Genomic DNA, 26,749 nt, shown 5'->3' with positions numbered 1-26,749 from the left:
TCCGGTGTCGTCAAACTGAAACCGGAACAAAACATTTTCAGCGCTCAACTTCTCAGAGTGACCGAGGTCGTTTCTCCGGGTTTCGCTGATAAGAGTTTATAAAAGCCGCAAGACTTAAAAACCCCAAACCGGGGTCTCAAACACACGGAGCAGCCGCAACTTACCGGAAGACGCTGCGTCGGGGCGGCGGCATCACGTGACCAGCGCGCCTCCTCCGCGCATGCGCAAAAAGAGGACCGGCGTTCAAAGGCGGACGCCGCCCGATTTAAAAAAAAAAAAGAAAATAAAATCCCGCGCGATCGTTTCTGGATCTTTGTGCGTTCGTACTGGAAGCTTATCGCGGAGAAAACTTAAATAAAAAATGTACACCTGTCTTGGAAAATTCGTTTTCACGTCAGGCGTGCGTCGTTTACGACAAAATAGCGCTCGACGCGAGATGCCTCCGCGTTTCCATGGTTACGGCACCGCGCCGTCAACGAAAAGGGCCGTTTTTCAAAATCGTGTCCCGCAAAATGTTCGCTACCGGTTTCCAACATTCAAACGATTTTAAAAGCCCCGTGAGCTGTTCTGTCACGCCGAACCCGCACCGGTCTGCAGGACGCTGTTTCTCCCACCTTCTCCTCAGGTAGGGCGCAGCTTTATGACGCTATTCAAGGGCGAATATGGCGGAGGGTATTATATATATGATATAGCTGAGGATGCACGACCTGGCGTGTGTGTGCGTGTGTATGTGCGTGACCTTGTTTTCCTCGCAGGAGGGGAATAACTGGCGAGCTATGATCGTCGGTTTGGGGATGAAGGCCATCCATCACCGAGCTGCTCAACCTTTATGGAAGTGGCGACGGGAAATCTTGACCTCTGAACTCAGGCCTGATAACGGCCAACATGACAATGAGCTCGGGTGAAGGGGAGGTCTCCGTCACCTTGTGAGTGGGGGTATGTATCGCAGATGAGTTTTACCGTTATCAGTATTATACCACCTTTGCTTATGGTTTTCTTTATAGTTGGCCATTTGTTCAGTTTGTGTGTTATTTTGACTTTGTCTTCCATCCTTCCTCCTGGCAAGCTTAGAATTGCACTGATGATGCATTAGTGCACCAGCACAAAGGGATATTATAATTAGCAAAGGGTAAGAAACATCAATTAATAGTGGAATACATCATGACAGAGCACACATTAATAAGCATACAGTGAGCGTCACGGCAATCTGAATTATTTTTGTAGATGTTAATTGCCACATGGGCCTTCCAACGGCGCATTAATTATGCACCAGACCCTCTTAATTATGCACCAGACCCTCTCTGTATGGACCCTTTTCACACAGCCAAACCAGAGTCGTGCTCTTTTTATGGCAAGCCCTAAACTAGCTCTGCACGGCCAGAACAAGGGAGGTAGCCCCCTTTATGTGGCGGTGCAGAGTTTCCTCATGAGGCTCCGAACAAGCCCTGGTGGTTTGGGACCGGACGGCGTCAAGATAAAAAGTGTGTTCAGGTGCACGTCTGCGTAGGGAGGTGGGGGGAGAGGCGGGAGCGCAAAGCTTTCAGGGGCTTTAAGCCTCCGAACTGATGATGTCAGCTCGGCTGATGGGCTGCCTCTCTCTACGTGGTTATGGCCCTCATTTTCCAGATCTATACCATAACTCACCCTAACACATATACGCGTCGGTGCTCACACACATGCGCACGCACACACACACACACATTACACACATATACAGTCATTGCACCATATGTTCTTTAAACTCGATATCAACCGACGACAAAAAGGTGAAACGGCGCTGTCAGCAGCACTGCAGCACTCCAGTCTGCAGGCTGGTCTCTCGGGGGTGGTGGGGGGTGGGGGTTCATTTTCTCTGTTTATTCATTCTGACAGTTTTGTGATGGCTGTTTTGAAGCAATGCAAACTGTAAGGGCATCAAGTCAATGTGTGATGGCCTGGCGGCCTGTCCAGGGTGTCTCCCCGCCTGCCGCCCAATGGCTGCTGGGATAGGCTGCAGCGACCCGCGACCCTGAGAGCAGGATAAGCGGTTCGGATAATGGATGGATGGATGGACAGATAGATATATCATTTCTCCAAGAAGGAGGAGATCCGGTGTTTCACATTTCACCACAGGGCCACTGCGAACTGGCTTTTTACTTGTCCTTTGGCAGATCAACACAAACAGAAAGGTTATTTCAAGGAGCAGTACTGCCCCCTGGAGTCGCTTGGCAGTATGACACACAGTATGGTTTAAAAAAAAGACTCACGTGGTCTGCTAACTTTTATTTTGTTCATTTAATTTTCACCCTAAATGGGGGAACAAATTAAAAAAAACACACACACAAATACGTTTATCCAAACATACACATTTAAATAAGCTTGTTTCTATACACAGTGAACAATTCAATAAAAAAATCATAAACATGAAAATAGTCCAGTCCAAATAACAGGATCCTTTCAGAACCTGATGGGTTCTGAAGGGCCTCTATAGTGAAGAGCCACCTATAAAACCATATATAGACTAGTTGTGCACATTTAAATCTGATTTCTGCAACGGAGATGAACATCACGCGGCCGATTTGTGGCCAGAGCGAGCCTATTAACATTATGTTGAAGAGGACGTTCAGAATTTATGGAAAAGCTCCATGATGGCTATAGTTGTGCTTTGTCCAAAGATAAAGGCCCCGACGACAATCGTTATGACGCCCCAAGTGGTGAGGAGCACCCTGCAAACAGAGAGAGAGGAGGTTGTGGAGGTCAGAGAAGGTTGGATCAGTCCATCTGGACACAGGCGCTTACTGACAGACACGTTTCATCACTCATCTCACCCTTCCTCACCTGGATTACTGAGCCGCACCAAGGGGGAGGTGTGGAGCGTTGCAGGAGGAATGTCGTCATCAAAACTTCTTTTTTTTTGGACCCCCCCCCCTCCCTTTTTCTCCCCGGCTGTATCCAGCCTCACTCTTCTGAGCCGTCCTGGTCTCTGCTCCACCCCCTCTGCCGATCTGGGGAGGGCTGCAGACTACCACATGCCTCCTCCCACACATGTGGAGTCACCAGCCGCTTCTTTTCACCTGACAGTGAGGAGTTTCACCAGGGGGACGTAACGCGTGGGAGGATCACGTTACCCCCCCCTCCCTCCGAACAGGCGCCCCGACGACCGACCAGAGGAGGCACTAGTGCAGCGACCAGAACACATACCCACCCACAGACACGGCCAACTGTGTCTGTATGGACGCCCGACCAAGCTGGAGGTAACATGGGGATTCGAACCAGCGATCCCCATTTTGGTAGGCAATGGAATAGACCGCTACGCCACCCAGACACTCCATCAAAACTATTTTCATCTCAACTCATTGGGCTTCAATCTGAATCTTCTAGAAAAGATTCACTATTACCTGTATGTGTTACTGTACCTGTCTGTATGTGTTACTGTACCTGTATGTGTTACTGTACCTGTCTGTATGTGTTACTGTACCTGTATGTGTTACTGTACCTGTATGTGTTACTATACCTGTATGTTACTGTACCTGTATGTGTTAATATACCTGTATGTGTTACTGTACCTGTCTGTATGTGTTACTGTACCTGTATGTGTTACTGTACCTGTATGTTACTGTACCTGTATGTGTTAATATACCTGTATGTGTTACTGTACCTGTCTGTATGTGTTACTGTACCTGTATGTGTTACTGTACCTGTATGTGTTACTATACCTGCAGAGGAACTCACCTGATTTTAGGAGACACAGATTCTGTTTGCATTGTGAACACCAAGCAAAGACCTGTAATATACGCACACACACACACACACACACACACACACACACACACACACACACACACACACACACACACACACACACACACACGCACACATTTTAACTGTGTGGCTTTTAGACAGACTCCAGTCAAGTTGCTCCATAAGCATACATACATACACACATACATACACATACATACATACATATACATATATACATACATACATACATACATGTCTGTGTATACACAGACACACAGTTCTGCACAAATGCAAACATGCAAAAACACAGAGGGGCGCCTCTTTAGCTGAATGGTTACAGCGCATACCACATGGTTACAACCGCCGCCGGTTCAATTCCAGCCAACACCCTTTGTTGCATGACATCTCCCCTCTCTCCCATTTCCTGTCTGACTCATCACTATCGCTGTCTGATAAATGTAAAAATAATAAGATAACTTTTTTTTTTAAATCACACACAAACTGAATTTAAAGTGGTTATCTTAATTTCTTCAGAGTTGGTGGATTTGGCATGGTCTCACAACTTCCAGCAGTTGTAGATTTTGAATCTTTGACTCGTCAGATGACGTGACCCTTCCACTAAAACACTCTTTTCAGCGAGGAAGCGGCGGTTTGGATCAGGCTGAGTTGAGGCATAAAGTTCAACACGGTTAAATTCAGGTGTCGGGCTGGAGACGGCCGGTATCAGATGTAGGCTGGGTGTGGTTACGATCAGGATTAGCGCCTGAGGGGTGGCCGAAATACAGCGTTTTTAAAGCAGGGTCACATAATCTGATGGGTCACAGGTTTGGCGTAACTCCGGCAAAATAACCCAGCGGTAGCGTGAAAGGCCCTAACTGAAACCCCACGGTATGATACTGCGAAACGTATTTCCGGCACGGACGCCATTACATTTGACTACTTGGCTGGAATGGCGGGACCCCCCCCCCCCCCCCCGACTCCACTGAAAAACAACACACACAGAGGAGCAATTACACAACGCCGATACACTGAACGGCTGTTGCTCTGAAGACGCCTGCATGCAAAGGAATCGGATGAATTACAGACGGCATCTTTGAATGAAAGCTGTTTTTACATACCGGGGAAGATGAAGATGAAGAACGCACTGATTCCTCCTATGATGCTGATGACCTCACTCATGTCAGGGACGAACATGGCAATGAGGAGCGTGACGGTGATCCACAGGACGGTTAGGACCACCCTGCTGCGGTTCTCGAAGGAGTGCGTCACAACGCCACGCGAACGTCTCCGGATGCGCATGATCAAGTCCAGGATCACCGACCTGTTCCACGCACAAAGACATAACACACACACACACACACACATACAGACACACACGTAAATTCACTCACTGATATAAAACAACTCACGCCAACACCTGCTCCGCCTCGCTAGTGACAGTCAACCAGCAGCTGTTCGCCAAAACTCTTTCATTGCTGTCCAGCGCCGCGGTCACCTGCCCAGCAGCAGGATGATGGGATAGATGGTGATGATCGAGATTCCAAAAAGCAGCCTGGCAATGATCATGACCACGTCGTTTCCCGGATATGACATCAGGATGTCCGATGCCACGCCGTGTCCAAATGTCAGGAAGCCGTACACACCTGTCGGGGGAGGAGAGAGAGAGAGGGGTTAGCAGCAGCAGCTTTAGAGATCCAGTTCAGTTAAAATCATGAATTCCAATCTTGTCTTATTTTACCAGCTTTGTCAGGAGCACAGTGACCCAAAATATTAAAACTTCTCGCTGCTTTCAAAATATGACTGAAGCCCCTCGAGAAACTCGCCTTCTTGTTTTCTTTAGTGCTGTTTTACGGCGGTTGGCAAACAACCAAAGGGTGCATTGCCACCACCCAGTGATCTGGAGTAAGATGGTGACAGCCCCCCCCCCCCAGTTCAGGGATGGTCATTCCCTCTTTGACTCCCCATTCAAACCAGCATTCAACACATCAAGGATGTGCACATCCTCATCCTTGAAAGAGTGGCCACTGGCCTGTAGATGGTGTAGACTGTGTAGATGGTGTAGACTGTGGAGTCCTGGCCTGTAGATGGTGTAGACTGGAGTCCTGGCCTGTAGATGGTGTAGACTGTGGAGTCCTGGCCTGTAGATGGTGTAGACTGTGGAGTCCTGGCCTGTAGACTGTGTAGACTGGAGTCCTGCCCTGTAGATAGTGTAGACTGGAGTCCTGGCCTGTAGATGGTGTAGACTGGAGTCCTGGCCTGTAGATGGTGTAGACTGTGGAGTCCTGGCCTGTAGACTGTGTAGACTGGAGTCCTGCCCTGTAGATAGTGTAGACTGGAGTCGTGGCCTGTAGATGGTGTAGACTGCGGAGTCCTGGCGCTCCTGTGTTGTGCCATCCTCTTCACCAGCGTCTGTTTGGTTTCCCCGATATACGAGCAATTTGATACCATCATACCACAATAACTGGTGCAGAAGCTGAGGTTGCTGGATGTGGACACTGCCACCTGCAACTGGGTCCTCGACTTCCTAACGCAGAGGCAGCAGGAAGTGGGCAGACACACATCAAATTCCACCTCAGTGAGCACAGGTTCACCTCAGGGCTGCGCCGTGAGCCCCCTGTTGTTCACCCTGCTAACCCACGACTGTACTGCCAGATTTGACACCAACCACATCATCACGTTTGCAGATGATAAAACAGTAGTGGGTCTCATCAGGATTCAGGATGAATCTGCATACAGGATGGAGATGGAGCAGCTAACAGCGTGGTGCGAATCCCACAATCTCTCCCTTAATGTAAATAAAACAAAAGAGATGGTGATAGACTTCAGGAGGTCCAGCAAGCACCATCATACACTGCTGACCACCGATGGCGCTGCTGTGGAGAGGGTCGGGAATGTCAAGGTCCTGGGAGTGCACCTGGCGGGCGACCTGACCTCAACTATTAACACCTCGGCCATCACTAAAAAGGCCCAACAGCGGCTCCATCCCTCCCAGAGACTTAAAAGGACAAGTCTCCCCATTCCAGCCCTCACCGCCCTCTACAGGGGCACCAATGAAAGCACTCTAACCTACGGTCTCACTTCCATTCCCAAATTTCCCAAATCCTCTGTGAATAGTACACATGGCCATTGAAACACCAGTTAATGGTCACACATATTTAACATGAAACCGGTCGTTGGTTTCGGTCGTTGTTTATAAGGTCACTTAGATGATGATGAAACATGTCTGTCAATAAACGTTGTGTCCAGATGAACTGATTCACCTTTCTGATCCAGTAGACTACCAAATAGCTTCTACCCGCAAGCAGTCAGGATCCTTAAAAAACTGTGCCCCCCCCCCACGGTCATACCCCCCCTCCCACCTACCCTCTAACCCCCCATCAGTGCTGGTCATTCATTGACAGGCATCAGCAGTCAACATCAAACTGAAACTGCACCTTCACTGCACCTGTCTTGCACTTCAGTGGAGTGTTTGGGCTTGTTTTCCTCTCTGGTTTTATATGTTGTTAGTGGTATCCTTTTTAGGGAAATTTTTTTTTTGTGGCCAATTACCCCACTTTTCCGAGCCATCCCGGTCGGTGCTCCACCTCCTCTGCCGATCCGGGGAGGGCTGCAGACTACCACATGCCTCCTCCCATATATGCGGAGTCGCCAGCCGCTTCTTTTCACCTGACAGTGAGGAGTTTCACCAGGGGGACGTAGCGCATGGGACGATGACGCTATTCCCCCCAGTGCCCCCTCCCCCCCGAAAGGCACCCTAACCGACCAAAGGAAGCGCTAGTGCAGAGACCAGGACACATACCCTCATCCGGCTTCCCACCCACAGACACGGCCAATTGTGTCTGTAGGGACGCCTGTCCAAGCTGGAGGTAACACGGATTTGAACCGCCGATCCCCGTGTTGGTAGGCAACGGAATAGACCGCTACACTGCCCGCATGCCCGCTGCACACTTATTTTATCCTGGAGAATATCCTGAAGAAGACAACCAAGTGTGTTGAAACACTGGAACGGTTTTCTTTTCTTAACCTTTGTTTGCAGCTGCTTGCCGTGTTGTCCTCTGTCTATCATAACTTAGCAGCCATACGCCCGCTCACTTTTCGGTGCATACACAGAACCACTTCTGTGAAAGAACCGATTAAGGCGAATACAAAACACAGTAAATCAAATGATTGACACCGCTAATCACACCATGCTTGCAATGATTATACCGTAATTTGATCAGGATAGTTCAACTACATGGCAGTTGCAGTAATCAAATTATTGCGTTAATGTGATTAAAATCAAATTAACATGTTCGTATAAGGACCGACTCCATGACCTCCAGAGACCGCCACTGAGCCCTCTGATTAGGCTGACTTGACCTAGTGACCCACCTGACCACACCGTACCTTGCATATTGCACACGATGTACTGCTTTACAGTGTTACAGTGTAGCAGTTGCTACTGTTCACACATATGTGTATATATGCTATGCTATATCTATACATATATATGCAGAATATATGTGTAGATGCTGATGTCATATCTATGATGTTGTTTAGTATTGTTAGTGTTAATGTTAGGTTTAGTGTTGTCCTGATCCCGAGGTGTCTGACCTCTACTGTCTATCTATCTACCTCTGTTACTCTACCCTGTTGACGTCCTTTTTTTACCCTCTTTGCTGCTAGCTACACCTGAATTTCCCTTCGGGGATGAATAAAGGTTATCGCATCTTATATTAGTGATGAGTAGGGATTCAGCTCACCGGTGAGAGTGTAAATGAGAAGACAGAAAAGCATTGAAATGACGGCGATGATCACCCAGTGGAAGAGCTTCTGATTCTCCATGCTGCTGTAGATGGCTATACAGGCCTCATGACACTGCAAACACACACACACACACATATAAATACAACTAAACAATTCAAGAAGCCGCTGACAAGCCCACGCGATTTAAACCTTCAAGTAGCTGACAGACGGTCCCACCTGGAAGCCAAAGCAGATGGTCGGTACGACACTGAACATCGATGCCCATGAACTTGCACTGCAAATCACGGAGGACAAATAATTATGAAAGCACTCACGAAGTCAGAAAGCCCCAGTAAGTGTCGAAAGATTAACAGGAAGATGTATCCATGCCAAACACTTCCACTGACCCTTGGGTGTGCTCTGGAGTTATGATGGCCGTGTGGTCCTCCATCAAGAAGTACTTGATGATGACGGACACACAGAGATACGTAGCAGCTAACGTGCCCATCACACTTGGAGGAGGAGAGAGATGAATCACAAAACGGATGTGAAAACACACACCTAAAACAAACGGAACCAGCATGAAGTCCATGTGACCGGATCCAGATGTGGACTTCTGTCCTACCTGGTGTACTTCTGGATACCAATCTCTTTGGGGATGGAGAGAGGGAGGATGAAGATGAGGCACATGACGAAGAGGGCAAATCGCTGGTCAGTGTACCAGTAATACGGCATTTCGCCCTCGACAGATCCGATCACCGCCTCATACAAAGAGATGCACACTAGAAGAAGAAGAAGAAGAAGAAGAGAAAATGAACGATGGACAGAGACGTTTGAAAATATGTTTCCTTTGCTGTTTGGGTGAAGCAGACAAAATACACAACACCGCTGACACTGGTCTATCTGAACAAGTCTGACGGTCTTAAAAATCACTCTGAAATATCTTGTTTCCATAATCATTTAATCATCAAACATTGACTATAACATATTATTCATCATGATCTAAGAGTAGTAATCTTGAGTTGTGGAATTTAGTTCAACTTACAAAGACTTTTTAGAAGTAAAATAAGAAAGTTTTTTGTGGGGAACTGCTTAAGTGGTTCTCTCTAATAATTGCATCAATATACTTCTTTTATCGTTTATTTTTATTGCAACACCAACATATTTCAGACATTACACCAGATTGCGGAATACATTTTGATTATTTAGACCAACTACCCCTCTACCCCCATCCTTCTCTCCACCCCACTCCCCTCCACCAACCAACCGGATAATGTCTTGATGCGTGCTCAATAATCCAGGTTAGAAAATCAAAGAAGGTTGAATCAGCTCACCTGGACACAGCGTTTACTGACCGATACGTTTCATCACTCATCTATAAGTGTCCTCTGCAGTCTCAGCTGACTGCAGGTATAAGGGGTGGGGATACCTGTTGGGCGTCCGGGTAGCCCGGACGGCCAACAAATCCTTTAATCTTATTGGTTCTGTTACCTCTTGCTCCATATTTTTCAAGATGAAACTTTGTCCTCCTTCATCCACTACCTGAGACTTCTTAATACAAATGCCCAGTGATACAGCTTAGAAGCTGGACTCGCACGTCCCCCATCTGACTTACTGTATTGAAGAGCTGACCACTTTACATGAGGTCATGTACCATTCCAAACATGCCATCATAGTACGGGACTACAGACAATAGAGTAGTGCTAACTTTAAAACCCACATAAAGGACCTCATTTGTACAACTGATCTGGGGAGGGACACTTTACTCTTTTCTGCATTAATCAGCATCGGTGCTGATTTTGACAGATTAACCTTGTACCCTGAAAGATATCCAAAGTGCTCCACTGTTTTTAAAGCAAGAGGTAAAAACGGTTTTGAACCCTGGAGATGCCACTGGGTTTAAGATGCGTTTCCTGCAGCAGTGCAACGCCTATCTTATGTCTGCGTAAGAGATCTAAACTCTTTGAACGTTTGCAGGGACCGTTTAATCCTCTAACATTAAAAGGAGGAAACAGGGAAACTTTCCAATCTATCTGTGTTGCTAATCTTCCCCTGGATCTGTTGTTGTGAGTTGGTGGTGGAGCTCCGAGTTACCCAGTGATTAAAGTGGGCCGGAGCTCCCCGGATCCCGACACCGGCACTTCCCCTCCTCCTCCTCCTCCTCCCCCCCACAAGTCAACCGGAGCTGAGATCCGGCAGCATTCTGTAGACAGGAGTAATTTCAACCTTTTTGTCACAGTACAATTTAAAACAAAAAATATTTGCTAGTAATATTTGATTTGCTAATGTCCCCTCTGGCACAGATCACTACAGCAGCCAATTCAAAAGCATTACAAAATAAATCGCAAATAAAGTCGTTCTTCTATTTTTATACTACTTTACTTTTTCAAGTTTGAATGATATCGCGTCCTCACGTGACCCGCACCAGCCTGCTGTGTGGCTTCACCAGACATGACGTCAGAAGAGACGGGCTTCACACTCACGGGTCAGGGTCAGTTCACCGCACCAGGCAGACAAGACTCGAGAGAACGTCAACCTGCTACCTGCACTATTATCCTGGATTGGGGGGCATAAAGAGTGAGTATCTTCAGTGTATTTCCAATAGTTTTGTCTAGCTCTGCTGTGGTTTTCATTCAAGCAACTAACGTTAGCGAACGTAACGTTAGCTAGCTAGCTAACTAGCTATCTTCCACCCGGTAACGTTAGCTAGCTAGTTAATGTAACCGGTTATTTTCTTGCCCGGTGCGGGATTCGATACGGGGTGTACTGCACCACAAGGCGACATCACTAACCGCTCGGCTAAAGGGTCAGACCCGTTAACTAGGGACTAACGTGTCTTATTAGTAGTTTACACTAACTAGCTATCTTCCACCCGGTAACGTTGCTAGCTAGTTGCTGACGTTGCTGGCTAGTTGTTTGAATGCTGCTAGGCAAGCTAACTATCGGTAGCGTCCGGTAACGTTACCGGTAGCTAGCTAGTTATGTTTGTCCAACCTTAGCTCTGGCCATGGAATATTTTCATTCAAATAACTTAACTAGCTAGCAAACGTTAGCTACCGGTAGCTATTATTAGCTAACAATGCTAACCTCGGGACTACTGGACCAGTGGTCAGCTAGCCTAACGTTAGCTAGCTACCTATCACTCCCGCACTTTTGCCCACCTCTCTAATACAGAGATCCCCCACTTACCAAATCCCACTTTAACCCCTGGAGTTACCCCCTTCTCTCACCACCCCCCCCCAAGTCACCCGTTTACCTTGTAATACCTGAATGTCACTTAGCAATGTCAGACACTGAACACTAGCTGCCCCTTCCCTAGCGTCAAACGCTTATAAAGGCAACGCGGTTCCCGTAGACAGTCATGCCAGAAGCAGAAACACCTAGTCAAGTACAATAATCTATATAATTAAGATCATTCCCATCTCAATAACGGCATAACTTATAACCCCTGAGACGTCTAACAGCGCTCTTGTGGGGGACTGTCGCTTTAATCGACCGTCGCTTAATTGTGACGTCATGTCTTGCGCCCAAGAACGTAAACGAGTTTACCGGAGGCATGAACCGGGATGTACATGTACATATAAACTTGTTCAAAACAATCTACCGTCTTTCCAGCTTCATTCTTATAAAGCATAAAGTTTAGGGGGGGTCGAGAGCTTTCTCTAGAACGTTGGCTTCCGTTTCTTGCAGAGATTCCAATTCCGTTGCCATCGTTAGCTTGATAAGCGGCTAGCTCCTGGGGTTAGTCGTTAGCTTGATAAGCGGCTAGCTCCTGGGGTTAGTCGTTAGCTTGATAAGCGGTTAGCTCCTGGGGTTAGTCGTTAGCTTGGTGCCGTTTGCTGGAATCTTGTCTCTTAATCAAACTTGGGTCTTTTTTCGAGGCCATCTCTTTAAAAATCTTCCCCCGGCTGTCGGGGGAGCGCAAGGACTCATGGGAGTGTTAACGTTCACGTCGTGGTTATTGGTGCGTTGTTTGTCCGGGAGCTCGACTCGGACTAAGTAGAGCAGTGTTTCTCAACCGGGGGTCCGCGGACCCCTAGTGGTCCGTGGTGTAATTGCAAGGGGTCCGTGAAAATAAAATATATTTTTAAAAAAAGATCCTATGACATTTATAGAAATAGGATTATTTTACTCAAATGTGACAGACCTTTATCTACCTAAACTATAAAGGGTAACAGGACTTTTTTCTCTAATTACATCTGTTTCACAAGTGTAATTTATTGTATTTTAATAAGAGATCTCGCTCCCGTTTGCATTGTTAAAAGTCACTGCACAAGAATTCTGTTTTGTTACATATATCTGAAAGTTACTGAATACATATTCTGTTTTGTTACATATATCTGAAAGTTACTGCATACATATTCTGTTTTGTTACATATATCTGAAAGTTACTGCATAAGAATTCTGTTTTGTTACATATATCTGAAAGTTACTGAATACATATTCTGTTTTGTTACATATATCTGAAAGTTACTGAATACATATTCTGTTTTGTTACATATATCTGAAAGTTACTGCATAAGAATTCTGTTTTGTTACATATATCTGAAAGTTACTGAATACATATTCTGTTTTGTTACATATATCTGAAAGTTACTGAATACATATTCTGTTTTGTTACATATATCTGAAAGTTACTGCATAAGAATTCTGTTTTGTTACATATATCTGAAAGTTACTGCATAAGAATTCTGTTTTGTTAACTATATCTAAGTTACAACTGGAAGCTCTTATTTTTGCCCCAAAGAGTGAATAAATGCTATAATGCAATTTAAAATGCAGTTTCTACTGTTTCTATCAAATTGCAACCCCCCTCCCCCAAGATCAGGTGGAGGGGTCCTCAGGGTAGATCAAAAATACGCAGGGGGGTCCAGGACCCCAAAAAGGTTGAGAACCACTGAAGTAGAGGACACAGGGACCCGTCTATTGAAACATGTGACCCAGCTGGACCGTTTTACTGCACTGGCAGCTTGTTTTGGGGGTTCCAGAGTGAATCTACTAGATTAGGACGTTTCTACAGTGTGCAAAATAAGGCAGATAGAGGAACCCGATGTGTTCAACTAGCCAAAGTCTCAAGGCTTAAAAACAGATTAAACCTGTTTGACTCCTGGGGGATTTTGTATGGGTCTGTAGGGAGGGTGGGTGGGTGGGCGGGGGGGTGTTGTAGTTGTGGGGCCATTGTTTTGATTGGACTGTGTTTGAAAATCGAAAATAAACCTAGTTTAAAAAATACTGTTTGATTCTTGATTCCCATCCGAGTTCTTCGTCCTCTTCACTCTGTGTGTGTGTGTGTATGTGTGTATGTGTGTGTGTGTGTGTTTATAAAAAGGTGTCGGTCTCATTCATTATCCAGTTCCAAGTCCATCAACCCATCTACTGCCCTACATTTCAGTGTGTTAGGAAATCCGGAGCAGGAATGTTAGATGGATGAACAGGGTTCGTGAAAGGTGAAAGGTTAAAGGGGAATGGAAAAGGCCGTCCTGGTGCTGGTCGTGGAGAGGAGGAGATGTGTTTGTGTAATGTGAGGCGGTTTTCTGCTTGTCTCAGAGGTATCGGGTGACTGTGGTGCCATCTCAGTGTACGCTGTAAAAAAAGGCCAATCTTACAAAAGAATTTTAACCTTGTTTTAAGTCTCATAAACTTATTTCAAGATACTGCGAGTAACGTTTTTGACCCACTGACAGATCATGTCAATGTAAGCGCAGTCCCCTCACAGCAAGAAGGTCCTGGGTTCGAGCCCCGGGGTAGTCCAACCTTGGGGGTCGTCCTCTGTGTGGAGTTTGCATGTTCTCCCCGTGTCTGCGTGGGTTTCCTCCGGGGGCTCCGGTTTCCTCCCACAGTCCAAAGACATGGAGGTCAGGTGGATCTGCCGTACTCAAGTGTCCCTAAGTGTGAATATGTGTGTATGTGTGTGTGTGTGGGCCCTGTGATGGCCTGGCAGCCTGTCCAGGGTGTCCCCCCGCCTGCCGCCCAATGACTGCTGGGATAGGCTCCAGCATCCCCGCGACCCTGAGAGCAGGATAAGCGGTTTGGATAATGGATGGATGGATAGATGGCAGATAATGTTACTTGTCTCAAGAAAGTGTACTTGTTTCATAAGACGTTATATCATTCTATTATTATATGATATGATATATGATATGATATATGATATATATATATATATATATATATAGGTAGGTAGGTAGGTAGGTAGGTAGGTAGGTAGGTAGGTATAGAAAGGAGAGAGCCCCAAACAGGAGGAGTACAAAGTTTTCATAGAGATACAAGGATGTGGATTGTCTAAGCTGCCTAACCGATTTCAGCCAGCTGCGACCATGCACCCATCTGCAGGAAGATGAGGAAGTGCCGACACCTGACGAAGGGCGAGTTGTAGGCAAAATACGTGAGCAGTACATGATGTCTAAGTAGGAACAAGTTGTTCTGCGTTTTTCTCCTAAACTGCTCACTCGCTACCTAGTATACCCCACCCCTTGACAGGTGCCATTGAAACAAGAGAATCGATGTTATTCACTGACCTGTCAGTGGTTTTAATGTTCTGGCTGCTTGGTGTATGGTGAATATACTGGGAATGCTGGGTAAACTGGGATTTCATGGGACTGATAGGATTTTAAACTGTGGGCCGAATTTAAGAGTCCAGTGTCACTCCGAACCCATGATGGGAATCTGATAAAGACAGCGGTATATAAAAAATCTTCTTCTTCTTCTTTCAGTTTGTTCCCTGTTTTTCTTCTTCTTCTTTCAGCTTGTTCCCTGTTTTTCAGGGGTCGCCACAGCAGATTTTTTTCCTTGGACCCCCCCCTCCTTTTTCTCCCCAATTTTACTTGGCCAGTTACCCCACTCTCTGCTCCACCCCCTCTGCTGATCCGGGGAGGGCTGCAGACTACCACATGCCTCCTCCCATACATGTGGCGTCGCCAGCCGCTTCTTCTCACCTGACAGTGAGGAGTTTCACCAGGGGGGATGTAGCGCGTGGGAGGATCACGCTATTCCCCCCAGTTCCCCCTCCCCCCCAAACAGGGGCCCCGACCAACCAGAGGAGGCGCTAGTGCAGCGCCCAGGACACACTCCTACATCCGGCTTCCCACCCGCAGACACGGCCAATTGTGTCTGTAGGGATGCCCGGCCAAGCCGGAGGTAACATGGGGATTCGAACCAGCGATCCCTGTGTTGGTAGGCAACAGAATAGACCTCTACGCTACCCGGACATCCGCCACAGTAGATTTTATATTTTCCATCAGTACCCTGTGAGGGCACAGCACCAATGGCGGCCGTTGTTACCCCAGGCCTCGGCTGATCCGGTATTGAGTCTTGACTGATCCGATATGGTCTAGTCCGCATACTGGTTTGGCAAAATATTACGTCGGATGCCCTTCCTGACACACCCACTAACCCTATGGATGAGGGCACAGGTAAAGTGCTGGATGCCATCCCAGTATTCATGGCCTTGCCCCCATGCCTGTCACCAGGACTGTATATAAAAATACAACGTGTTATATATTACAGCCCTATTCATGCAGTCTGGGGTAGGTAGCGATGGGGGAAAGGTGAGGTGTTCAGGTGTTCTGGGGTAGGTAACGATGGGGGAAAGGTGAGGTGTTCAGGTGTTCTGGGGTAGGTAGCGATGGGGGAAAGGTGAGGTGTTCAGGTGTTCTGGGGTAGGTAACGATGGGGGAAAGGTGAGGTGTTCAGGTGTTCTGGGGTAGGTAACGATGGGGGAAAGGTGAGGTGTTCAGGTGTTCTGGGGTAGGTAACGATGGGGGAAAGGTGAGGTCTTCAGGTGTTCTGGGGTAGGTAACGATGGGGGAAAGGTGAGGTGTTCAGGTGTTCTGGGGTAGGTAACGATGGGGGAAAGGTGAGGTGTTCAGACGTTCTGGGGTAGGTAGCGATGGGGGAAAGGTGAGGTGTTCAGGTGTTCTGGGGTAGGTAGCGATGGGGGAAAGGTGAGGTGTTCAGGTGTTCTGGGGTAGGTAACGATGGGGGAAAGGTGAGGTGTTCAGGTGTTCTGGGGTAGGTAACGATGGGGGAAGGTGAGGTGTTCAGGTGTTCTGGGGTAGGTAACGATGGGGGAAAGGTGAGGTCTTCAGGTGTCCTGGGGTAGGTAACGATGGGGGAAAGGTGAGGTGTTCAGGTGTTCTGGGGTAGGTAACGATGGGGGAAAGGTGAGGTGTTCAGGTGTTCTGGGGTAGGTAACGATGGGGGAAAGGTGAGGTGTTCAGGTGTTCTGGGGTAGGTAACGATGGGGGAAAGGTGAGGTGTTCAGGTGTTCTGGGGTAGGTAACGATGGGGGAAAGGTGAGGTCTTCAGGTGTTCTGGGGTAGGTAACGATGGGGGAAAGGTGAGGTGTTCAGGTGTTCTGGGGTAGGTAGCGATGGGGGAAAGGTGAGGTGTTCAGGTGTTCTGGGGTAGGTAGCGATGGGGGAAAGGTGAGGTGTTCAGGTGTTCTCGGGTAGGTAACGATGGGGGAAAGGTGAGGTGTTCAGGTGTTCTGGGGTAGGTAACGATGGGGGAAAGGTGAGGTGTTCAGGTGTTCTGGGGTAGGTAACGATGGGGGAAAGGTGAGGTCTTCAGGTGTTCTGGGGTAGGTAACGATGGGGGAAAGGTGAGGTGTTCAGGTGTTCTGGGGTAGGTAACGATGGGGGAAAGGTGAGGTGTTCAGGTGTTCTGGGGTAGGTAACGATGGGGGAAAGGTGAGGTGTTCAGGTGTTCTGGGGTAGGTAGCGATGGGGGAAAGGTGAGGTGTTCAGGTGTTCTGGGGTAGGTAGCGATGGGGGAAAGGTGAGGTGTTCAGGTGTTCTGGGGTAGGTAACGATGGGGGAAAGGTGAGGTCTTCAGGTGTTCTGGGGTAGGTAACGATGGGGGAAAGGTGAGGTGTTCAGGTGTTCTGGGGTAGGTAACGATGGGGGAAAGGTGAGGTGTTCAGGTGTTCTGGGGTAGGTAGCGATGGGGGAAAGGTGAGGTGTTCAGGTGTTCTGGGGTAGGTAGCGATGGGGGAAAGGTGAGGTGTTCAGGTGTTCTGGGGTAGGTAACGATGGGGGAAAGGTGAGGTGTTCAGGTGTTCTGGGGTAGGTAACGATGGGGGAAGGTGAGGTGTTCAGGTGTTCTGGGGTAGGTAACGATGGGGGAAAGGTGAGGTCTTCAGGTGTTCTGGGGTAGGTAACGATGGGGGAAAGGTGAGGTGTTCAGGTGTTCTGGGGTAGGTAACGATGGGGGAAAGGTGAGGTGTTCAGGTGTTCTGGGGTAGGTACGATGGGGGAAAGGTGAGGTGTTCAGGTGTTCTGGGGTAGGTAACGATGGGGGAAAGGTGAGGTGTTCAGGTGTTCTGGGGTAGGTAACGATGGGGGAAAGGTGAGGTCTTCAGGTGTTCTGGGGTAGGTAACGATGGGGGAAAGGTGAGGTGTTCAGGTGTTCTGGGGTAGGTAGCGATGGGGGAAAGGTGAGGTGTTCAGGTGTTCTGGGGTAGGTAGCGATGGGGGAAAGGTGATGTGCTCAGGTGTTCTGGGGTAGGTAACGATGGGGGAAAGGTGAGGTGTTCAGGTGTTCTGGGGTAGGTAACGATGGGGGAAAGGTGAGGTGTTCAGGTGTTCTGGGGTAGGTAACGATGGGGGAAAGGTGAGGTCTTCAGGTGTTCTGGGGTAGGTAACGATGGGGGAAAGGTGAGGTGTTCAGGTGTTCTGGGGTAGGTAACGATGGGGGAAAGGTGAGGTGTTCAGGTGTTCTGGGGTAGGTAGCGTTGGGGGAAAGGTGAGGTGTTCAGGTGTTCTGGGGTAGGTAACGATGGGGGAAAGGTGAGGTGTTCAGGTGTTCTGGGGTAGGTAACGATGGGGGAAAGGTGAGGTCTTCAGGTGTTCTGGGGTAGGTAACGATGGGGGAAAGGTGAGGTGTTCAGGTGTTCTGGGGTAGGTAGCGATGGGGGAAAGGTGAGGTGTTCAGGTGTTCTGGGGTAGGTAGCGATGGGGGAAAGGTGAGGTGTTCAGGTGTTCTGGGGTAGGTAGCGATGGGGGAAAGGTGAGGTGTTCAGGTGTTCTGGGGTAGGTAACGATGGGGGAAAGGTGAGGTGTTCAGGTGTTCTGGGGTAGGTAACGATGGGGGAAAGGTGAGGTGTTCAGGTGTTCTGGGGTAGGTAACGATGGGGGAAAGGTGAGGTGTTCAGGTGTTCTGGGGTAGGTAACGATGGGGGAAAGGTGAGGTGTTCAGGTGTTCTGGGGTAGGTAGCGATGGGGGAAAGGTGAGGTGTTCAGGTGTTCTGGGGTAGGTAACGATGGGGGAAAGGTGAGGTGTTCAGGTGTTCTAGGGTAGGTAGCGATGGGGGGAAGGTGAGGTGTTCAGGTGTTCTGGGGTAGGTAACGATGGGGGAAAGGTGAGGTCTTCAGGTGTTCTGGGGTAGGTAAAGATGGGGGAAAGGTGAGGTCTTCAGGTGTTCTAGGGTAGGTAGCGATGGGGGGAAGGTGAGGTGTTCAGGTGTTCTGGGGTAGGTAACGATGGGGGAAAGGTGAGGTGTTCAGGTGTTCTAGGGTAGGTAGCGATGGGGGGAAGGTGAGGTGTTCAGGTGTTCTAGGGTAGGTAACGATGGGGGAAAGGTGAGGTCTTCAGGTGTTCTGGGGTAGGTAACGATGGGGGAAAGGTGAGGTGTTCAGGTGTTCTAGGGTAGGTAGCGATGGGGGGAAGGTGAGGTGTTCAGGTGTTCTGGGGTAGGTAACGATGGGGGAAAGGTGAGGTGTTCAGGTGTTCTGGGGTAGGTAGCGATGGGGGAAAGGTGAGGTGTTCAGGTGTTCTGGGGTAGGTAGCGATGGGGGAAAGGTGAGGTCTTCAGGTGTTCGGGTGATTACTCACGTTTCTCCAGCTGGTCCTGCACCACCACCAGGAAGGCCACGGATATCATGAAGAGGTTGAAGCAGAAGCAGAGCTCACAGAGTTGGCCGATGGCCTGTCCGCAGACCTCCCGCACCACGTCCTGGTAGGTGTTCTGTCTGCTGACGGAGGAGGCGTAGCCCAGGATCACCAGGCCACTGATCAGGAACACCAGAGACACCTGGACACACGTGAGGACACCTGAACAGGACGCCTCGTACCGAGGGGCGGCGCACACGGCATCGTTTGCTTTGGTAGAACGGAAAATATGTACACACATGTAGTATGTAGGTACACGATCCAGCACACACACACACACACATGCACACACACACACACACACACACGGTTCCCAGTGAGAAACATCAGTTTCAGTTCTGGGGGTCCGGATCCTGACCGGACCCTTCATTAGAACCTCTCTGTGAGTTTCACACCAAGGAGCGAGTCTGTCTATGTCACCACACACACACACACACACAGACACACACACACACCCTGTTAGAGGTCCAACACACCCTAAATAATATATTTTTTGGACACCACAGAAGAACATGAAGACACCGTTATTCTTTCTTTGAATAAAAACATTTTCTTACTCAACAGAATTACGATATGATTTACTTTTACTGTGACGTCATCTTCATCTGGGCGCTGACGTCATGCCACGCACGTCGCATTTCAACGCTGGCCCACGATAGAAATGAGGTATGACTCATGGTTGATTGATTATTCATTGATTATTCTTAAGTATTTCTGTATTCTAATTCTCCCACTTCGTCTCCCCACCTGTAATTACCCCCCCTGCCGATCCGGGGAGGGCTGCAGACTACCACGTGCCTCCTCCGATACACGTGGGAGTCGCCAGCCGCTGCTCTTCACCTGACAGTGAGGAGTTTCGCCAGGAGGACGTAGCGCGTGGGAGGATCGCGCCCAGTTCCCCCTCCCTCCCGAACAAGCGCCCCGACCGACCAGAGGAGGCGCTAGTGCAGCGACCAGGACACACACCTACATCCGGCTTCCCACCCGCAGACGCGGCCGATTGTGTCTGTGGGGACGCCCGACCGAGTCGGACGTCACACGGGGATTCGAACTAGCGATCCCCGTGTTGGTAGGCAACGGAACAGACCGCCACGCCACCCGGCGGTGAAAATGGCCGCGTTTCTCTCTCTCCCCCCCCCCCCCCCGTCCTTCCGCAGACTCACCATCTCCACGCTGACGGCGGTGGTGACTCCTCCCGCCTTGTCGAAGGCCCAGGGGAAGTTGAGGAGTCCGGCTCCCAGCGCCGACTTCAGCAGGATGAACACGGCGCCGACCGAGCCGAGGCGCGGCGGCGCGGCGTGCGACGCGGAGCGGGCCAGCAGGCTGATGCTCTCCCGGGCCAGTTCCTCCATCCCGAATAACCCCACCCGTCAGCCGCCTCGGGAAAGAAAGGAATTAAAAAAAAGAAAACGGACAAGACCCCCAAATCTGAGGCCGGGGGCTGCGTTTTACACCAAACGCAAAGAGCAGTTCACGAAGAACCAGCTGAGAGCTCCACCAGCCTCCCAGAGCCAGGACGCGTCATGTGGCTTTACTCTGCCCTCATCCACCCCGGATATATAGCCGTCTGACACACACACACACACGCATACACACGCACGCACGCACACACATCATAAGACGTTCTGGTGATCAAACATTTCGCTCTGAGGTGAGAAATGTGGCGCCTATGTGAGCGAGTGTGTACGTTCCGTCCCCCCTCTCCCCCCTCACCCCTCTCCCCCTCGGTTCGGCTCCAGTTTCCAGGATCGTTTCTGCGCTTCCAGTAAAGCTCGTGGACATGCTGACCATGTTCGTGACAAATGGAGTCTCACACGCACTGCATCACGATCAGCCAATAACTCACTATCACGCACGCACGCACACGCGGCGGTGTCAGCCATACAAGGTATCAACCAGCTCACCGGGGGGCAGGTAGAGGTTCGGTGTCTTGCTCAAGGACACCTCCACATTGTTGCAAGGGGGAGCCCATGACCGTCCGTCCCCTATGGCTTGCCTGCGGTGCTGGCCGGCTAGTTTGTGGATGGGTACTGCTACTAATTCGGGGGGGGGGGGCGCAGTGGTTAGCGCGGTCGCCTCACAGCAAGAAGGCCCTTGGTTCGAGCCCCGGGGTAGTCCAACCTTGGGGGTCGTCCCGGGTCGTCCTCTGTGTGGAGTTTGCATGTTCTCCCCGTGTCTGTGTGGGTTTCCTCCCACAGTCCCAAGATGTAGGTCAGATAAATCGGCCATACTAAATTGCCCCTAGGTGTGAATGTGTGTGTGTGTGTGTGTGTGTGTGTGTGGGCCCTGGCGGCCTGCCCAGAGTGTCTCCCCTTCGGCCGCCCAGTGACTGCTGGGATAGGCTCCAGCATCCCGCCACCCCGGTTGGGGTAAGCGGCTTGGGTGATGGATGGACCCTGCACACATTCTCGCTCCCAGCTCGTCACATGGGGACGCTTGTCGAGGTCGACCTCTTCGTCACTGTTCAACGCTCTGGGTACCCCTTTAACCTCAACTTTCAACGTGCAGGGGTAGCTGTAGGCACACACACACACACACACACACACACACATATAAAAACCCCAAAACATTCGAGTGTATCCCTACTGGTTTTTATAGAAGTACAGGGTGTAAATCCATCTTCTACCCGCATGCATCCATCAACATGACCTCACAGAAATACGTGAAATGGCCACGACCTCTTAACACTCGCATTACGTGGCTGTGGCACGTAATGCGTTGGGTTAAAATTACTTGCCGGCACCAGGGACGACATTTTGTTTCCTAAAAACACTGATTTGTGTGCGATCTAACTCATTTTGATGTAATGAGGTTAGTGTTAGGGTTAGTGTTATTTCTTCTTCTCTTTTTTTGTTGGGGGGGGGGCTATGGTAGCCATTTTCCACCAACAGGGAACGGGTTCGGTGCCGGTTCGCAAACCCTTTTTTTGAACGGTTCAAAGCATTTCGACCGAAAATAAATTGGTTGCGAACCTGAGAAGTTCGTTCCGAGCCATCCCAGTCGCTGCTCCACCCGCAGGGCCAGTCCAGGAAGAAGAGAGGAGACAGCCCAACGGTAGATAATGAAGAGAAGAAGAGAGGAGACAGCCTAACGGTAGATAATGAAGAGAAGAAGAGAGGAGACAGCCTAACGGTAGATAATGAAGAAGAGAAGAAGAGAGGAGACAGCCCAACGGTAGATAAAGAAGAGAAGAAGAGAGGAGACAGCCTAACCGTAGATAATGAAGAGAAGAAGAGAGGAGACAGCCCAACGGTAGATAATGAAGAGAAGAAGAGAGGAGACAGCCTAACGGTAGATAATGAAGAAGAGAAGAAGAGAGGAGACAGCCCAACGGTAGATAATGAAGAGAAGAAGAAGAGAGGAGACAGCCCAACGGTAGATAATGAAGAGAAGAAGAGAGGAGAGAGTCTAACGGTAGATAATGAAGAAGAGAAGAGAGGAGACAGCCTAACGGTAGATAATGAAGAGAAGAAGAGAGGAGACAGCCTAACGGTAGATAATGAAGAGAAGAAGAGAGGAGACAGCCCAACGGTAGATAATGAAGAGAAGAAGAGAGGAGACAGCCTAACGGTAGATAATGAAGAAGAGAGGAGACAGCCTAACGGTAGATAATGAAGAAGAGAGGAGACAGCCCAACGGTAGATAATGAAGAGAAGAAGAGAGGAGACAGCCCAACGGTAGATAATGAAGAGAAGAAGAGAGGAGACAGCCTAACGTTAGATAATAAAGAAGAGAGGAGACAGCCTAACGGTAGATAATGAAGAAGAGAGGAGACAGCCCAACGGTAGATAATGAAGAGAAGAAGAGAGGAGACAGCCCAACGGTAGATAATGAAGAAGAGAAGAGAGGAGACAGCCTAACGGTAGATAATGAAGAAGAGAGGAGACAGCCCAACGGTAGATAATGAAGAGAAGAAGAGAGGAGACAGCCTAACGGTAGATAATGAAGAAGAGAGGAGACAGCCTAACGGTAGATAATGAAGAAGAGAGGAGACAGCCCAACGGTAGATAATGAAGAGAAGAAGAGAGGAGACAGCCCAACGGTAGATAATGAAGAGAAGAAGAGAGGAGACAGCCCAACGGTAGATAATGAAGAGAAGAAGAGAGGAGACAGCCTAACAGTAGATAATGAAGAAGAGAAGAGACAGCCTAACGGTAGATAATGAAGAGAAGAAGAGAGGAGACAGCCCAACGGTAGATAATGAAGAAGAAGAGAGGAGACAGCCCAACGGTAGATAATGAAGAAGAGAAGAGAGGAGACAGCCTAACGGTAGATAATGAAGAAGAAGAGAGAAGACAGCCCAACGGTAGATAATGAAGAGAAGAAGAGAGGAGACAGCCTAACGGTAGATAATGAAGAGAAGAAGAGATGAGACCGCCTAACAGTAGATAATGAAGAAGAGAGGAGACAGCCTAACGGTAGATAATGAAGAGAAGAAGAGAGGAGACAGTCCAACGGTAGATAATGAAGAGAAGAAGAGAGGAGACAGCCTAAAAGTAGATAATGAAGAGAAGAAGAGAGGAGACAGCCTAACATTAGATAATGAAGAGAAGAAGAGAGGAGACAGCCTAACGGTAGATAATGAAGAGAGAGAAGACAGCCTAACGGTAGATAATGAAGAGGAGAAGAAGAGAGGAGACAGCCTAACGGTAGATAATGAAAAGAAGAGAGGAGACAGCCTAACGGTAGATAATGAAGAAGAGAGGAGACAGCCTAACGGTAGATAATGAAGAGAAGAAGAGAGGAGACAGCCTAACGGTAGATAATGAAGAGAAGAAGAGAGGAGACAGCCTAACGGTAGATAATGAAGAAGAGAAGAGAGGAGACAGCCTAACAGTAGATAATGAAGAGAAGAAGAGAGGAGACAGTCTAACGGTAGATAATGAAGAGAAGAAGAAGCAAAACTGACCCAACTTTGCTCCTGTAATAATAATGTGACCACTTGAAGCAGTCCTTTAATTGAATGTATAAAACAGCAGAACAGGTAGCAGCATGTCGTAATCCCTGGTTTTGATGACTGCTGCGCTAATCTGGCAGGGCCAGCGTGCTGCGGGGCCAGTGTGCTGCAGGGCCATGCAGGGCCAGCGTGCTGCAGGGCCAGTGTGCTGCAGGGCCAGTGTGCTGTCAGGGCCAGTGTGCTGCAGGGCCAGTGTGCTGTCAGGGCCAGTGTGCTGTCAGGGCCAGTGTGCTGTCAGGGCCAGTGTGCTGCAGGGCCAGCATGCAGCAGGGCCAGCATGCAGCAGGGCCAGTGTGCTGCAGGGCCAGCGTGCTGTGTGCTGCAGGGCCAGTGTGCTGCAGGGCCAGTGTGCTGCAGGGCCAGCATGCAGCAGGGCCAGCATGCAGCAGGGCCAGCATGCAGCAGGGCCAGCGTGCTGTCAGGGCCAGTGTGCTGCAGGGCCAGCATGCAGCAGGGCCAGCATGCAGCAGGGCCAGCATGCAGCAGGGCCAGTGTGCTGTCAGGGCCAGTGTGCTGTCAGGGCCAGTGTGCTGTCAGGGCCAGTGTGCTGCAGGGCCAGCGTGCTGCAGGGCCAGTGTGCTGCAGGGCCAGCGTGCTGCAGGGCCAGTGTGCTGCAGGGCCAGCGTGCTGCAGGGCCAGTGTGCTGTCAGGGCCAGTGTGCTGCAGGGCCAGTGTGCTGTCAGGGCCAGTGTGCTGCAGGGCCAGTGTGCTGTCAGGGCCAGTGTGCTGCAGGGCCAGTGTGCTGCAGGGCCAGTGTGCTGCAGGGCCAGCGTGCTGTCAGGGCCAGTGTGCTGCAGGGCCAGTGTGCTGCAGGGCCAGTGTGCTGTCAGGGCCAGTGTGCTGCAGGGCCAGTGTGCTGTCAGGGCCAGTGTGCTGCAGGGCCAGTGTGCTGTCAGGGCCAGTGTGCTGCAGGGCCAGTGTGCTGCAGGGCCAGTGTGCTGCAGGGCCAGTGTGCTGTCAGGGCCAGTGTGCTGCAGGGCCAGTGTGCTGTCAGGGCCAGTGTGCTGCAGGGCCAGTGTGCTGTCAGGGCCAGTGTGCTGCAGGGCCAGTGTGCTGCAGGGCCAGTGTGCTGTCAGGGCCAGTGTGCTGCAGGGCCAGTGTGCTGTCAGGGCCAGTGTGCTGTCAGGGCCAGTGTGCTGCAGGGCCAGTGTGCTGTCAGGGCCAGTGTGCTGCAGGGCCAGTGTGCTGCAGGGCCAGTGTGCTGCAGGGCCAGCGTGCTGTCAGGGCCAGTGTGCTGCAGGGCCAGCGTGCTGCAGGGCCAGTGTGCTGTCAGGGCCAGTGTGCTGCAGGGCCAGTGTGCTGTCAGGGCCAGTGTGCTGCAGGGCCAGTGTGCTGTCAGGGCCAGTGTGCTGCAGGGCCAGTGTGCTGCAGGGCCAGTGTGCTGCAGGGCCAGCGTGCTGCAGGGAGCAGCAAAACCCGCTGTAATCACCTCGTGTCCTGTGTTTTACATCATATGCCGTGACGTGTTCATGTCATGATACATGACAGCGGGGACATGCAGCCTCACCGAGCCGTTAAGTGTGTGTGTCTGTGTGCTGTCCACAGATTGTGTTCTAGGTTTTTTATCTTCTTTTTTTAGGCGCAACCTGTTGTAGTGCGGGTGAATAAAGACAGAGATTACATGAGATGAGATTAAATCTGCTGACCCTGCTGTTATGAAACAGTTTAAAGACTGAAACCACACACGGCTTCAAGGAAAAGACACGGTCCCTGCCTCCCCCCCCCCTTTTCTCTCCAATTTTACCATCCGACCAATTACTCCACTCTTCCGAGCAGTCCCGGTCTCTCCTCCACCCCCTCTTCCGATCCGAGGAGGGTTGCAGACTACCACTTGCCTCCTCCGATACACATGGCGTCGCCAGCCGCTTCTTTTCACCTGACAGTGAGGAGTTTCGCCAGGGGGACGTAGCGCGTGGGAGGCTCACCCTACCCCCCCTTCCCCCTCCCCCCGACCAGAGGAGGCGCTAGTGCAGCGACCAGGACACATACCCGCATCCGGCTTCCCACCCGCAGACACAGCCAGTCGACTCCGTGCATAACTGTAGTCCACTGACTTCCGGTTTCTACCGCAGTGGTCATACCAGTTTCCTGTTTGTTGGCGCGCGCTATTGACCGTGGCATATTTTTCGCGATGCCTGCAAGATTCACCGTGGATACATGTCAACGACATGCACACAACTGTCGACAATCTTTCACCTGCACCTACCAGCACACGGGTGAAAAGTTTCAAGTTGTGCATATCAAGTCCACAATTCCGTCCATCTGTCTGTCCGCTCATCCTCATAATCGTGGACATAACTTTCATTCATTCATTCATCTTCAGCCGGTTCTCCGGGGTCGGGTCACCGTGGCAGCAGTCTAAGTAGGGCACTCCAGATATCCCTCTCCCCAGCAACGCCCTCCAGCTCCTCCTGGGGGATCCCAAGACATTCTCAGGCCAGACTGGACATGTAG

At 49.9% G+C, this 26,749-nt stretch overlaps 2 protein-coding genes across 2 annotated transcripts; one reads left to right on the top strand and one right to left on the bottom strand.

Annotated features, from left to right (window-relative positions):
- Positions 1 to 2,602: 2,602 nt before the first annotated feature.
- Positions 2,603 to 20,690, bottom strand: slc38a8b (solute carrier family 38 member 8b). The gene is made up of 10 exons (XM_056279175.1): positions 20,502 to 20,690; positions 19,282 to 19,480; positions 9,074 to 9,230; positions 8,856 to 8,960; positions 8,686 to 8,743; positions 8,466 to 8,580; positions 5,219 to 5,366; positions 4,842 to 5,044; positions 3,712 to 3,763; positions 2,603 to 2,705 (listed from the first exon to the last, which is right to left on the bottom strand). The coding sequence occupies exons 1-10, from the start codon at positions 20,688 to 20,690 to the stop codon at positions 2,603 to 2,605; spliced, it is 1,329 nt and encodes a 442-aa protein (XP_056135150.1).
- Positions 20,691 to 24,411: 3,721 nt separating this feature from the next.
- On the top strand, positions 24,412 to 25,773 carry LOC130111570 (keratin-associated protein 10-11-like). The gene has a single exon (XM_056278798.1). The coding sequence runs from the start codon at positions 24,412 to 24,414 to the stop codon at positions 25,771 to 25,773; it is 1,362 nt and encodes a 453-aa protein (XP_056134773.1).
- Positions 25,774 to 26,749: the final 976 nt, after the last annotated feature.

This window comes from Lampris incognitus, chromosome 4 (assembly GCF_029633865.1).
Source record: "Lampris incognitus isolate fLamInc1 chromosome 4, fLamInc1.hap2, whole genome shotgun sequence".
Taxonomy (NCBI): domain Eukaryota; kingdom Metazoa; phylum Chordata; class Actinopteri; order Lampriformes; family Lampridae; genus Lampris; species Lampris incognitus.
This window is presented reverse-complemented; position numbering and strand designations above follow the sequence as displayed.